Source organism: Montipora capricornis, chromosome 14 (genome assembly GCF_036669925.1).
Source record: "Montipora capricornis isolate CH-2021 chromosome 14, ASM3666992v2, whole genome shotgun sequence".
Classification (NCBI taxonomy): Eukaryota; Metazoa; Cnidaria; class Anthozoa; order Scleractinia; family Acroporidae; genus Montipora; species Montipora capricornis.
Window position 1 is genome coordinate 1667501 of NC_090896.1, and position 15000 is coordinate 1682500.

Consider the following 15000-nt stretch of genomic DNA (forward strand, 5'->3'; position numbering starts at 1 on the left):
AAAAGACTGCAATTGTAGTGAACAATACTGTAGTACCAAATTCAGTCATGTGCAATCCCTTTCAGCAAGATGGTAATAAAGAACATAAACTTGATAGCCCACTGTTGCAATCAAATTCAGGCATTTATAAAACCGTGCACAAAGACACCAATAATCTCTCAGTGAACATTTTTATGCAAAGAAATTTAACCAAATGCAAAACCTTCCAGGAAGACTCTCAGACTGATAATCTACCTCTCTGCAGTTTAGAGACAGATATTCCTAGTAATGATAATACTATGAATATTGGCACTGTGACAAAAAGCTCTGCTATAGCTTTTTATGGTATTTGTTTTTCTGTTCTTAAGCCCTGCAGGTATTGGAAGTCTGATACATTACATGCTATTGTTGAATGTGGAAGTGCATTTTTTGAGGACATTGGTAAAGGGAATGCAAAAGTTAGTGAACTGCCCCATGCTCTTAACATATATGGTGGTAATATTGATGTAAGTTTTGCTTTAAGTAGCAAAGGGACCTTTGTGTGTGATTCATCTTCTAGTGTATTAGTCCTTAACAGATTCATTGCTCAAAATATGGTTACAAACACAGGATTTTTGTTTTATCTCCCCAGTGTCACTCCAGAGCAAGAGATTACTGTTCCAGACTTCAAGTTTATCAGCAGATTAACCTTGTTTAGTCCTTGCACCGTTTGTAACAAACGCTTGACTGATCTGTCTTCATCCTCAACAAAATGTCAGCAATGCGGAACACGTCAGAGGACCACCCATTTAACCCGTGAGAGTTCGGTCAGAATATGTGTAGTTCAATATTAAAGAGGCAATGATGAATCTTCAAAACATCGCTTTCAATTATGACAGCCAAAAAAAAAATGTTATAACTGACATTGTCTCAGTAAAAGACCATCCATAAATGTAAGTCTTTCATGGAAACACTTATCTTCTACTCACTCCATCCAAGAGACAGAGAGCAAAATTATTACAACTCAATTATTGTCGTCATATAAAACTATAGACGATATTAAAAGAATAATCAAATGTATCAAATATAAGACCTAAAAAATGTCATTACTGACATTATCTCAGCAAAGTGATGGTTAACTCCAATTTGAATAACACTCATCGTTAAAAACACTTATATTTACAATGTAATCCACGTTCTGTTTATGTTACAAACTATTAGTGGTGTTGTGTTTCGATAGCCGTTGATAATCCCTCTATATTAATCAACGTTCTGTTTGCTTTAGAACTGTGCTACAGTCTGAAACAAGATTTAATAGACAGAAGCCCCCTCCAACCAAATCAAATGTAAAACTACTCAAAAAGCAATCAACTTTTTTCCCATACTGATTTGCACGAAGATATCTAAGTTTTTCTTCTATTTCATGCAAGACAAGCCTAAGAACGTCTGCGTGGGAGGCTAGGTATACAGTTGTTACAAAGAGTTACACCACATTTTTCCCTCATATCAACGTCAATCTTTCTCAACAGCACAAATACCCGCCGAGCAAAGGCTACATTTTCACAGTGTGAGCTACCTTGCGAAAAGTAGCCTCTTCCAACAACCCTTCAATGCCCGCAATTCGTCACGCAATTCCTAAGCAAAATTTTGACTTTTGCGCGAATAAAGAAATTGCTACAACTCTATCTCCTAGTACACAACGCTCACACAATACTCAACCAATGCGGTCAAGAACATGAAAAAATCCTTTGTCGGCAGAGGCTACTTTTTCGCACCACAGCTAAAATAGCGGTTTCATGTTGAAGTAAATGACAAACCTCAGTGCCTTTTCTCCCTTGCGTATGGATGTTTCCCATGGTAAATTAGTCTCATGAACGGTCCGGACACACACACCACACTCATTTCTCCCGGAAAGGGTAGTTTACCACTATTCTCCCTGCAACCACAACTATTATTTAAGGTATTCACGCTCACTTCATTCTCATCATGTCTTCTTCGTCTGAAGTACTCAAAATCTCCCTCTTTCCTGTACACATTTGTTGTTGATACACTTCTCAACCTTCCAACGCCATTCAACATAATTCTTACTAAACCAATACATCCCGCGTAAACGCCTTAAGGCGTCTTCTTGTTTTTTTCTACTATGTCGCGCCCCAGTGGCACGATTTGGACGAGAGGAAATGCTGGAGGGCAATTCTTCGACAGGTGACTGTTCTGCTGCCGTTATTTTGAGGTTTAATCTGTAGCAGATGGAATCAGCTGAACCAGTGACCTTTGCGCAGTTTAACATTTCTTGAAATGACAGTTTATCGTCTCCCAACACGCAGTAGTCACCTTCATCATCCAAATATTCCAAGATCATCTGGGCCGTCATCTTATTCAGTTTTGGAATTCTCAGTTTTAGCTCGTAGACAAGACTTTCTTTTTTAGGCGGGTCAAAAGATAATGTTGAGAAAAATAACTTTTCCACTCTCTGATTATGGTGAACTTTCACTTGTAAATCCATCTTTTCGTTCGCCGCTGTTTATGAGCAAGCACGTGGAGTACAAATTTTCTGATCACATGACATTATTCTGCGGATCACATGACAATCTGTTTAAGATCACGTGTTTAGAATTAAACCGCTTCGGATTCAAATTTCCAACGGCGGTTTTACCACTCTACTGGTTTTGATAGTATTTTCCATCAACACCGTGATGTTTCCGAGAAGAGCGATTAAGATGGCAGCCTCCATGTTTCTTCTTCCAGCTGAGCAGCCTCGCATTCACGTAAATGAAGGGGTAGTTTCTAAAGAAACTGTGGTGCTGCGTCGGTGGGGAAGTAGTATACAAAAATTTGGTTTATCAACGGAGTTGATAATGTAAATTGACCACCGTACAGAGATTCTAAAAGCTGACGTTTCGAGCGTTAGCCCTTCGTCAGAGCGAATCGGACTTATCAACTCCGTTGATAAACCAAATTCTCGCATTCACGTAACCGACGTAACCAAGACTTTACCGTGAAAACAACTGGACGTTTATGGTGTTCAGACGTGTTAAGAGCGCGCCGGTCAAATTTTCGACCCCACCGGCTAAAAATTCGTCCCCGATTTTGGCGTTCAAATTTTTGAACGGCGAAGCGTCTAAATTTCCCTACGTTTAGCTTGGTTCCGTGTGAACGGAACCCCTAAGTGTATGAATTTTCAACCCGTCGAAAATTCGTCCGGTGCCGTGTGAATGTAGCCTCAGTTCTCATTTCACTCTACCTTTTTCATGCACTCCAACATATCATGTCTATCTTGCAAAGAAACAGAAGATCCATTAATTGAAGAACATGGATGTGTGCTCATTGCTTGCCTAACAACTTGGATGGCATCGTAAGCGAGGCCGACTGTTTCCTGCGATGATACAAAAATAACATTATCACATCAATGCCGAGATGTACTGTATGTTATAGGGGATCCTCGACAAGAGAAATATTCCAAATGGAAGTAACATACCTTGTCGTTAAATCCAGGAGCAGTTCTCAATTCTGCGCTAGCTTTGTCTTGGATAAATTGAAGCTTCATAGAGAGAACGACGCTGTTTTCGAGACAGGTCAAGTTCATAGGAGCCTAAAGGGCAAAATGAAACGGAACACAAGCAAGGTAAAGTATTGATTAATGAAGGTAATTGGGAATTAGTTTTTCAAAAAGTCAAACCTCTTACAAGCCACGTTAGCTCCCAGTTCCAGGGCTTACCTCAGTTTAAGCATCCATTCATCCCATGGCATCCTCCAAGCATCCATTTCTTCCCCGAGGGGATTTCTACTACACATCGCTTTGTGATCCCCCTCCCCCCCCCCCCCCCCACTCCAACGTGGCTATTGAAAGACAGTGTGTGAAGCAAAGTTTACTTTCTGAGGACACAAGGAAACAATAGATAGCAAAGAGCCTGAACTCGAACTTCTACTCGACCAATAGAACAAACTTCAAAAAAGGCATTTCAAAAAAAGAGATCTCAATACACTTTCAGGAGAAAAAACAGATGATTACGTGCCCCTGAACGATCCATTTGAATCCAGGTTTAACATTACACGGCTTCTGTTGGCAAGTAGACAAAGACAACAAGTTTCCGCAATAAGTTTACTTATAAAGCTCCGGAGATAGCGGTGGTTTTAAAATTTATGTCGGAATAGCGCAGCGGTGGCTCAGTCGGTTGAGCATCGGGCTGCGAGGTCGTGAATTCGACTCTGGTCGGACCAACACTAACTGAGGAGAAAGTGCTGTCTTTGTAATGAAATCTGCAAATGGTTAGACTCCCTAGTCTTTTCGGATAAGGCCGGTAAACAGTAGGCCCCGTCTCACAACCCTTCAATTTTCATAATCATGTGGATCATTAAAGAACGAACACAATATTCGCAAAGAGTAGGGCATTTAGTTCCCGGTGTTGTTGTCTGTCCTCTGTAGTATGTAGTGGGAGGGTAAATGCTCGGAGATATTAGCTACATAAAGCTACTCTAAAACGCGAGGATAAAAAATAGGGTGATGATGATGATAGAACGTGCCACAAAGAAAAAATCTAAGTTCGTTCTTTTGAGGAATGGCCAGTTCTAACATTATTTGTTCCAAAGTTTGACAGCCTTTAGGGGCCGACATTTTCTATATAAGCTAAATCAATATCATTTTACCTCTTGCATGAGCGACTTCATTATTTCCGTGCTTGTGTACAGTAGAATCATATCCGGGTCGAGTTCCGCAATTTGCTGCATTATTTGTGATATCACAACTTTCTGAGGAATTTGGAGAAGCTGTACGGTAAACTTTAAACTCTGGGATATGGCGTGGAAGTACCCAGCTTCGTGTAAACGAAATTCTAAAAGAAAACCGTGAAAAATTGCAAACGATTTTGTGAAAAATTGGTGAGGCAGAGAAGAAGGGAAGGAAAAAAGGCCGCACGAGAATCTGTGACACTATGAGAATATAATGAAAAAGGAAGGTAGAACCACAGCCGATAAATGAAGATAAGAAAAGCATTCGTACACGTTACATGCAAAAAATAAGAAAGGATCTTTTACCTTATTGTAAGCGCATTGAGATTTTTAAATGCGCCTATAAGAACTTTCTTTATTATTATTATTATTATTATTATTATTATTATTATTATTATTATTAATACATACTTAATTGACCGTTCCCCATAGGGGCTTTTCAGGGCCAATGAAACAATCAACGAAACAACAGAACACAACAACTACAACTGTTAAGAATCCCAACTGGCCAGAGGCAAACCAGTTGGCTATTTACAAGTGCAGTTGGCAAGTTGAACCAGGGACAACCAGGATCAAATTCAACGAGTGGTCAGAGCGGGTCTTGAATCCGGGATCTCCGAATCTCAAGGCAAGCGCCCTAACCACTGGCCCACACCGGCTTTCATCTAATTACGTGCATTGCTGGACACGTGTGTGGAAATGAAATGGCCTATCCATAAATTGACGATTCCATTGGTTAGGTCTCCATCCAATGAATACACGCTTTCAAATCCACGGTTATCCATGTCACTTGATAGTACTTCAGTTATTCTGCAAATAACGCTGTCTTTCCATGGAACAACTGAGGAAAGGGGTTTTAAAGGGAAGCCTCCACTCCAACAACAACAACAACAACAACAACAACAACAACAACAACAACAAAAAACAACTTTCATCCACAGAAAATAATTGTCTTCAAATAAAGCGTTTGAGCCGATATGATAAATGAACTCAGAATCGCTTCTTTTTGTTTTCAAATTTGCCGGGCGCCGCCATCTTGAATAACTGTGGCGTGCTGCTGATATAAACACTCTGCTGGGAAAATTTTCTAAAACTATTGTTGGCGAACATTTTCCTCTGGTTTAAGTTACTTTTTACTAGGAGAGTAGGTTTCCTTTATGGTAGTCGAATAGGATGAAGGCCAACAATACTTTTATAACTTCTGTATACAGCCTACACCTTCAGTCCCTGAAAAAACTATAATTATTTATGTCATATGAGGTTCTTGCACACTTTCTTCACGCTTTTTCTGAATTATGAAGTATTTATTTTTACATTAGCAACCCTGGACCGTCTAAGGCCGTTTGCGGATCTGGGACCGTTTCTCGAAAGTCGCGATAACGTTCCGTGAAACTTATGATAACTTCACGGAAACGTCTCGATGACTTTACGGGCTCGAAAACTAATCTCAAAAAATACGATCCATCCGTTTTAGAAATCTGGTCTTTAAGCACATTTTTCAAGACCCGAAAAACAGCATACTTGCCAAGTCCCACGCATCGGAAAGGCTTCGGTTTGAAGATACATTAATATAAATGCTTCCCGAAATACGCCTAAAAACGGTTTCGTAACTTTCGAGAAACAGGTCCCTGACCAGTGTGTTTAGTAAAAGTCATAAGAAAAAAGATGGAGATTTCAGAAAGATTTCTGAAAGTATCTACTACGTGACCCATTTTATTGATCATCAAACATTTAATCATAAGAAGAGCTCTTACCATCGAAAACAAGTGTAACTTTTGTCCAATGAAACGTATTGAGTATGTCAAGCGAAGCGTGGGCGTAGGCTTTATAGCCCGCTGACAATTGCAACGTCTTTTCGCATGGTTCGAATGGTTGGATGTTTCCATGGAGGCGGATTAGAGGAATGCCTGTCACTGTAGATAGTGCGCATGCTTGAGTTGTCGCATAGCTTCCCTCGATAAGACTTAAAACGTTCAGAAACAATGAAGCTGTAAGCAAAAACAAAAACGTTTTTTCAGCAAAAACTCGTTTTATCACTATTCAGTCGAGTTCTATCCACTTGTGGGACACTTCAAACGAAAACCAGTTTTTCTCGCATACACAAGACGCCTGGGTGGCGTTCACTCCGGCCATTGTGGGGGTGGCTAGGTCAAGGGTACACTGCTCTTGATTTGAATTGCTTTGCTAAGTGATTGGTTAAAAGAAACCTCCAGCCATATTCACTGCCAATCGGAGGCGGTATGGTAATTGGTTGCATTCCACTGGCTCATGGGGTGTTATAGTTTTACAGCCGAAAAATCCGTTAGGTTTTACAGCTAAAAACACATCAACGCTATTTAAGGACGGTGCCTACTATTGATATTGCGCATACGTTCTGAGCATCTCGAGATACTCGGATTTCCTATTGCTAGTGCTTATTAATACAGGGATATATTTGTGCGGTTCACAACTATGCGGAGAAAGCAGAACTTAGCAAATGGATCTTGGTATCCAAAAAGAAAATTGGGGGTAACCAAGCATTTTTCAGAGATAATTGAGCTTCAATTTGGAAAAGAACACCATACATTGCTTTGTATTTTAAAACTTTTTACAAATATTGTTCATTAATTATCTTCGAAAAATGCGTGGTTACCCCCAATTTTCTTTTTGGATTTCAATAACACTTTTTCAGATCTGCTTTTCCCGCATATTCAGTAAACCGCGCAAAAATACCTTTGAATTAGTAGGCACCGTCCTTAATAAATGAATTGCTAAAAGCCGCCGAGGTTAAAGTATTAATTCTTCTAGATGCTTACCTTGGTCGATTAAGCTCGACTCATTTGTGACATTGAATATTTTCCGAGTTATTGTAACATTACCAAAAGAAGACGACGTGTTCAAAGCGACAGTCATTGCATGATATTCAATTGGAGATGCGTTAATAACTCCTAAAACAAAGCAAATGACGCCATCAAATTCAGTCAGCGCATGCTTGTGTGATATTCTTAGCAATTATTGAATGAGGCTGAGTAGGATATGAAGAATTCTGCAGGTCGAGGAGGGTGTTAATCCACCAAGGCCGAAGGCAGAGGTGGATAACATCCTCCGAGATCTGCAGAATTCTTCAGGGCTGGATACAGACTAGTGCAACTAGTTTCCAGAAACTAGTCAAAATATCTAACAATAAAAAAATACTAAGAAAAATAAATCATGCTAGAAGATGTAAATTCGTCGCAGGTGTTTCATTGTAATACAGAACAGAATTTGTTAATTCCAGACTTCAACTGCACTGCATTTTCTGCCAGCCTCCAGCGGACCAGCACCTTGCGTTCCATTGTGACCGCCTGACCTGACCTTTGCCCCTACCCCCTCCGTAGACCTTTGCTCAAAATGTGCACTAGTGCAAAATTTCAATTGTTTCTTGTGAACTAGTCAAAAGTCTCTTTCATTGGCTGAGCACGATTGTGCACCAGTCAAGTTCTCTTCTCATTGGATGCTGCGTTTGCGGTGCACTAGTCGTGAACTAGTCAATATGGCGTCACTTTCAGGGCAGGTCGAGCGTCAGCCTGTTTGTCGAAAGGAAGATTGTTCACCGTTTGATATCGGTACTGTGTATAAAGGCATTGCTTCGTTTTCCGATGCTGAAAAGTTTCGATTTATTGAAAGCGTTTGGAAGCCAGATCTGCTGTTCGAGTTTCCGGCTTCGAAAGAAACTTCTGGAAAGCAGCGAAAGTTTCGACAGGAATGGCTCGTGAAATACCCTTGGCTTGTTTATTCAAAGTATTTAGATGGTGCGTTTTGTTTGCCTTGTGTCTGTTTCGGAATGGAGTGTGGCAGAAATGGCGCCAAATTAGACAAACTGTTCCGATCCCCGCTTACATTTTGGACAACGGCGTGTAGCAGGATGGAAAGTCACGCGAGCGGAAAGTCAGAAATTCACAAATTTTCTGTTATGGCAATGCAGAATTTCTTGAGTGAAATGAGAAGGCAAACTACCCCCATTGATCAGCAGTTGAACCGGTTGATACAAGCCCAGATCGATGAAAATAGAGAGAAAATGAAATCGATTGTGAAAACTGTAATCTTTTGTGGTCAAAACAACATTCCGTTGAGGGGGAAACGAGATGACAACCCTGATGACAGAAATCTTCAAGGAAACTTTCAAGCCCTTCTGGAGTTCCGTATCGACAGTGGCGATTTAAAACTTAAGGAACATCTCGAGAATGCGCCAAGAAATGCCACCTACCGTTCGAAAACGATACAGAACGAGATTATCGAGACCGTGGGGAATTATATTTCTTCAAAGATCATTGCGGAAGTTAAACAAAGCAGAATGTTTTCTGTTATGGCTGACGAGGCAGCGGATGTTTCCAACAAAGAAAACCTGTCTCTTGTTCTCCGTTATGTCGACTCTTCAAAGAATATTCGAGAGGAGTTTGTTGGTTTTTACCTTTGTGGAGAGGAAACAACCGGTAACGCAATCAAGGAGTTGATAATTAATACAGTGCGTGACCTTGGTTTGACCATGGATAATTGCAGAGGTCAATCTTATGATGGTGCTGGAAACATGGCAGGCAGGTACGTTGGTGCATCAACATTAATCCAAAATCAGTTTCCCAAAGCGATTTACGTTCATTGCATGAATCACCGTCTCAATCTATGCGTGGCTGATACCTGCTCACTATCGATGGTTCAGAATATGATGGGTACTGTTAGGAAACTCTCCGAATTTTTTAGTAACTCGCCTAAGCGTCAGCATCATCTTGTTGACAAGATTAAGGAACTATTACCCAACAGCAATCACAGAATTTTAATTGACGTTTGTCGCACTCGGTGGATTGCCCGTATTGATGGTTTAGATAGAATTGTTGAGCTCTTAGTCCCAGTTTTGTCAACATTAGAAGATGTGCAGCTCAACAAGGATAAGAATGGTGTTGTTCGTGCTGGTACTTGGAATCCCAAGAGTCGGGATGATGCACGGTCTTTACTTAATGCTGTCACTTTTGGATTTATTGTGACGCTTGTTATTGTTAAGTATATACTAAATTTAACAAGGCCTGCCACAGTTAAGCTGCAAAGTGAAGAAATGGACATTCTCAAGGCCGAGCAGGAAATTACCACTCTACAGAATGCCCTTAAAGACATGCAGACGAACATTGAGGGTCATCATCATCGGTTGTTTGATGAGGCTGTGCAACTTTCCCAGAAAGTTGGTCTTGAACCTAGCAGACCAAGAATTGTTCAGCGCCAAATTTTTCGTAGCAACTGCCCTGCATCAAATCCAGAGGCATACTATCGGATCAACCTTACGCAAGTGTTTTTGGACCATTGCTTGCAGCAACTTCAATCAAGATTTCCTCAAGGAGCCTATGTGTGTTTTAAAGGGTTTTCTGTCATACCATCTGTTCTCCTGAAAACTCCATCAACCTGGAAAGCTCAGATTCAAGAGTTTTGTCATCACTATGCACGCGATCTTCCGAATGTTGTTGGCCTGCCTGCGGAGTTGGAGTTGTGGCAAAGAATATGGACAGAGAAGAAAGAAAAGGCAGAAGACATCCCTGAAAAGATTGCCAATACTTTGAAAAGTGTTGATCCAGTTTCTTTTCCAAACATCTTCACCATCCTAAAGATTCTTGCAACGATTCCTGTTACATCCTGTTCCTGTGAGAGATCAATATCTTGCCTTCGTTATCTTAAGAATTATCTAAGGGCCACAATGGGAGAAGAGAGATTGAATGGTTTGGCGCTTATGCATGCTCATAGGGACATTCCTTTGGATTTGGATGAAATCATTAACTTATTTGCGTCTCTCCATCCAAGACGAATGAGAATGGCCAACATTTTATGCAGTGATTCAAGGGATGATTAACAAATTCCACTTTGCCATTTAATGAACTTTTCTTTGTTTTGAACTGAAAACTAAACATGGAACAAAACATTTTATTTTTCCTTGGGCTTGTACGTTGAGAACCTCCTCGTGGTGGAGTCTGGAAACATGGCTAATACCTCACCAATATTTACTTACCTAAGCTTTCTGCTTGTTATGTACAGGTAACAGATCGTGTTAAGTATTATTTTTTATAAAATCGTTTTTAGTAATGCCAAAAAGTCAAGAATTGCTAAGTTTTAGGTATTGAAAGCAAATTGTTGTACTAAATGTTTCAAGTGTCATGGAAAAAATTATTTTGGTGGAAACTAGTCACGAAAAATGCTGGATCCACCCCTGTTCTTCATATTCTACGAAACCCGAATTCAATAATTGCTTTATTATTCATTCAAAATATTTTCTTCGCTCACAGCCATTTTTCTGCTCAACAAAAATAACACAATCTCGTCCACAGCTTTTTTCGGTCAACGATTCAATAATTTGCAGCGGGCTGCACGTTTGACGTCATTTTGATGTCAACGGTTCAATAATCTGCAGCGGGCTGCACTTTTGACGTCATTGATTCAATATGACGAAGTTTCTTTCCAAATTTGGTGAACAGCAGCTGGTTATGGTGAATTATGCGTGTGGCTTTAACCAATCAGAAACGGGGAAACATTTTAAATGAATAATAATTGCTTTTATGCATCTAATGACGTAAGTAAAGCCAGTTCAAACGTGAACGAAAATGCAAACGCCGGAGCAAGCTAAAACGCCAGCGACATTCACACTTAGCTAGAACGCCAACATTAATTGGATTCATTTTTATCAAAATAGTGGCCGAGGTCCCTCAAGACCCTCAAAACTCTAATCCCCTAAGGAGACATTCCTCGGGGAGATATGCAAATAATATGTACCTGAAAGAAGAAACTTTACCGAGAATTTGGCGCCAATAACTTCCACTAAAAATTGGTGTAAAGATCTCATTGGCCAGTTATTATCTGTAGTTGGTTGTCCTAGCGTCGCGTGACGCCATAAAGAATGGCTACAAAGAAGACCAATCTTGACCCACGCAAATTACCTACCATAGGTATGTTTATTCGAAGAATTTCCTCTTTGTGTTAATGAACTTATTAGAATCAGCACGTTGAGGATGGCCTTAGTCTCCATCCTAGATTTTCCAACGAGCTACGTTCGAGGTCCTAAGGAAATAAAAGACAACTTAAGGTCCTAAAGAGATAAAAGACAACTTAATTTTTTTTTCCGTCAGTCCTGGTTTCGACACAAAAACATTAAGGAGACATTTTGATGCTATTCTTGCTTTTAACTCCAGTTTTCAAATGACATTCAAAAACTCATTAATAATTCATGAGCGAAACAGCCTATCAGCTCACCGATTAACGTGCATGAGCTTTTAATGGGGTGTTTTCACTCACGTGACCAGCAGCCATATTGGATTACTGAAACAAAAGAATGCATTTGCATAAAAATAGAGTCCAATTCCCGGAGGATTAGTTTGGTACACCATCATGGCCGCCATTCCTTTGTTTAGGTAAACCAACATGGCCGCGAGTGTGAAAACACTCTATATGAAGCATACTTAGAAGGATTCTTAGTGTGCTAAGTGATGTTCTCCTCTCACAATTTGACTCTTTGTTCGGACCCCAAAGGGACACGCTTCTGTGGAATGGCACGGTTTTTGAAGCCGTTCAATAGCGATATTTCTTGTTTACAAACATTGTCGTCACATTTCTTTTGATATTCAAATTTGTCAACCACGGAACAAAAGAAATCATTGCTTCAACAGCCAATTGGGTTCTGGTTTGCATACTAATAACAATGGATGACGTCACGAGAAACATCGTTATAAATTCGCAGGTCGTGTTTTATCGGGCCTAAAACCACTCGGCTTCTCCTCATGGTTTAAAACCAATAAAACACTCCTGCTCCTTAACACATTTTTGCAGAAGGAAAGAATTCGACGACCGCTGTGATGTCAAAAGAAAACAAATTAATGCTTGATTCAAAATATGAAGATTTGGTTTTATCACACGAGTTAATACAGTTAAATTAACCCTTTGACCCTCAGGAGTAATCAGTATGTAAATTCTCTTTACATTTTCAATGAAACGTCAGTCAGACAGGTATTGAGAATGAAAATTATTATCAGGTTAAGAGGTGCGATCTTGATATAACACCAAATTCTCATGACTACCCAACAAAAAACTTTATGGTACTAGTTGGGAGAATGAACGTTCAGAGCCCACAAATCTTTCGTGTTTCACTTGCGTTAAAAGTTGTCTGGTGTAACATAGATTAAAAATCGGCTTGTGTAATATGAGTATCAGTATACCCCAAATGACCATCATTTGTTGGCGCCGCCTCGTTTGACGCGAACCCTAATAAAGAGTGAATTTGGATACGTTTCGGATACGTGTGGACGGACAAATTCGATTTGACTACGCTACGTGTGGATAGGAATATTTTTGAATCTGGAAAGGGAAAGTTGTGGATTAAAAAAATGTCCGGATACGTGTGGACAGGGCCCCTGTAAAAAGCTGTGTCGGGGAATGCGTATTTGATCGACTTTCAAATTTTAAATGCGTGTCAGAAACAGTGAACCATGGTAATTTCGGAAATCCGGCGGTATATTCGAAAATGTTGAAATGAACAACATTTAATTGAATAACACTTCGTAATCTACAATTCCTAAGTTTTCAGAAAATATATACTTTATTGGGGTTTGCGTCAAACGTGGGCCCACGATGCGGCGCCAACAAATGGCGGTCATTTGGGATTTACTGACACCTTAAGCGTTGTGTTGACTTGGCACTTCCAATGAACGCTGATTGGAAGTAACTTCTTTCCCAGTCCCTTGATTCGAGGTTGTATTGTAAGAATACTTTTACTCATGCGTAGTTGCAGTGGTTGTCTAATGACTGACGCCATTTTCCTTTCTAGAAATACGCAGTTTTTGCTTAAACGTCTAATAACAATTAAGACATCCAAATATTAAAAATAGGCAAGCATTGCGTACGTGTGGTAGGGCAGCAACAAAGCGCTGTATAATTGTCAACTGAGCTGCGTTTCGTCTTCCGTACCGTTGAATTTTCTCTTGGTATCCTTTTTCATTACAGTCATCATCATATCTTGTCACGCCAATGCTTGATCCATGGCGAGGGCGCTGTTGTGTTGTTGACCTCCCTCAAGTCTTTGTCAGTGCATACTGGGCCCTGAGGACAACCCCAGAGAATGTGGTCCATGGTCTGACTTTGCTCGCCACAGGGACATTCTGGACTGTTTGCAAATCCCCACCTGTGCATATTTTCATTTGTTTTCCCCACTTTAGCTCGTGCTCTGTTGAGCGTGACCGAGTCCTTCCTGCAAAGAAATGTTCCATTTGGCAGGTGTTCTTGGTGGGGTGGCTGGTCATCGTTTGGTGGGCTGATGTCATTCTTGATCTATTTCTCCAGTCTGGGTCGCAGGCTGGTTTGGGAAGAGCGGTTTCACCGTCGTAAAACTGTGCCTGGATTGGAGACGGGATTCTACTTGCTAGTGATTGTAGAGTGGCGAGGGTCACTGAGCTGTTTATACCTCTCAACTTTTGCTATCGTATCTCTGCGTGTGCTGGGAAGGGCTATGCTAAAGAGTCTGTGCAGCGTTGGGAGTGGGGTGGCCCGTTATGTCTCTGTGATAGTTCTACAAGCACTATTCAGTTCGGGATCCACCTTTCCTGCATGGCACGACCTGCTCCACACAGGGGCACAGCACTCAGCTGTTGAGTAGCAAAGAGCAAGGGCTGTTGATCTCAGAGTCTTTGCATCAGCTTCCCATGACGAGTTGGCCAATTTGCTGAGGAGGTTATTCCGGCAAGAAATTTTCTTCTTTAGCCTTAGCACGTGTTCTTTGAATGAGAGTGTCCTGTCCAAGCTCACGCCTAGGTACACAGTATGCTTTTTGTTCTTGAGCCTCTCATTGTTCCATCCAATTTCTAGCTCCGTCTTTGCATGTCTCTTGTTGAGATGGAAACTCCCTGGGTTAGCGTTTAGCGACCACTTGGCATAGTACACCGCAAGAGATTTGAGGGCATCACTGAGTCTTTCTTGGATGATGGTGAATGATTCTGCTTGCGTTGCAAAGACAGAGATCATCGGTATAGATGAACCTCTTGATGTTGTTTAAGGTTGACTAGTCGTTGGTGTGAAGAGGGTTGGAGATAGTACAGAGCCTTGGGGTAACCCGTTCTTCTGGCTTCTCCAGCGGCTCTTTTTTCCCTCCATTTCAACGTAAAGCTTGCGGTTGTCTAATAATGACCCGATGATTCTGACGAACGGGGTGTTCTTTATTGTTTTTGCTACTTCAAGGATAAGAGCCCAGGCCTGTGGTTGACAGTGTCATATGCAGCACTTAAGTCTACAAATATTGCACCCATGATGTTTTTCCTCTCAAAACCATGCATCTTTGATGTA

At 40.8% G+C, this 15000-nt stretch overlaps 3 protein-coding genes across 3 annotated transcripts in view; 1 reads left to right on the forward strand and 2 right to left on the reverse strand.

The window, feature by feature from the left end:
- Positions 1-15000, reverse strand: part of LOC138033431 (glutamate receptor 2-like) — a 54791-nt gene that overhangs the window by 24509 nt on the left and 15282 nt on the right. The window contains exons 3-8 of the mRNA XM_068881173.1: positions 11617-11733; positions 7482-7613; positions 6441-6674; positions 4606-4790; positions 3437-3550; positions 3203-3334 (exon numbers count right to left, since the gene is read on the reverse strand). Of these exons, the coding sequence (XP_068737274.1) occupies positions 3203-3334; positions 3437-3550; positions 4606-4790; positions 6441-6674; positions 7482-7613; positions 11617-11701 (882 nt within the window). The 5' untranslated portion in view covers positions 11702-11733. The remainder of the gene's footprint in view (positions 1-3202; positions 3335-3436; positions 3551-4605; positions 4791-6440; positions 6675-7481; positions 7614-11616; positions 11734-15000) is intronic.
- LOC138033837 (52 kDa repressor of the inhibitor of the protein kinase-like) lies at positions 7811-10885 on the forward strand. The gene has a single exon (XM_068881698.1). The coding sequence runs from the start codon at positions 8159-8161 to the stop codon at positions 10532-10534; it is 2376 nt and encodes a 791-aa protein (XP_068737799.1). The 5' UTR covers positions 7811-8158; the 3' UTR covers positions 10535-10885.
- The window catches only part of LOC138033432 (uncharacterized), an 8083-nt gene continuing 7294 nt past the window's right edge, over positions 14212-15000 (reverse strand). Inside the window, exon 2 of the mRNA XM_068881174.1 lies at positions 14212-14654. Within this exon, the coding sequence (XP_068737275.1) occupies positions 14212-14654 (443 nt within the window). The remainder of the gene's footprint in view (positions 14655-15000) is intronic.

Bases quoted from the DNA above. Each gene is read 5' to 3' on its own strand.
- LOC138033837 (XM_068881698.1), top strand. From the start codon at position 8,159: ATGCTGCGTTTGCGGTGCACTAGTCGTGAACTAGTCAATATGGCGTCA.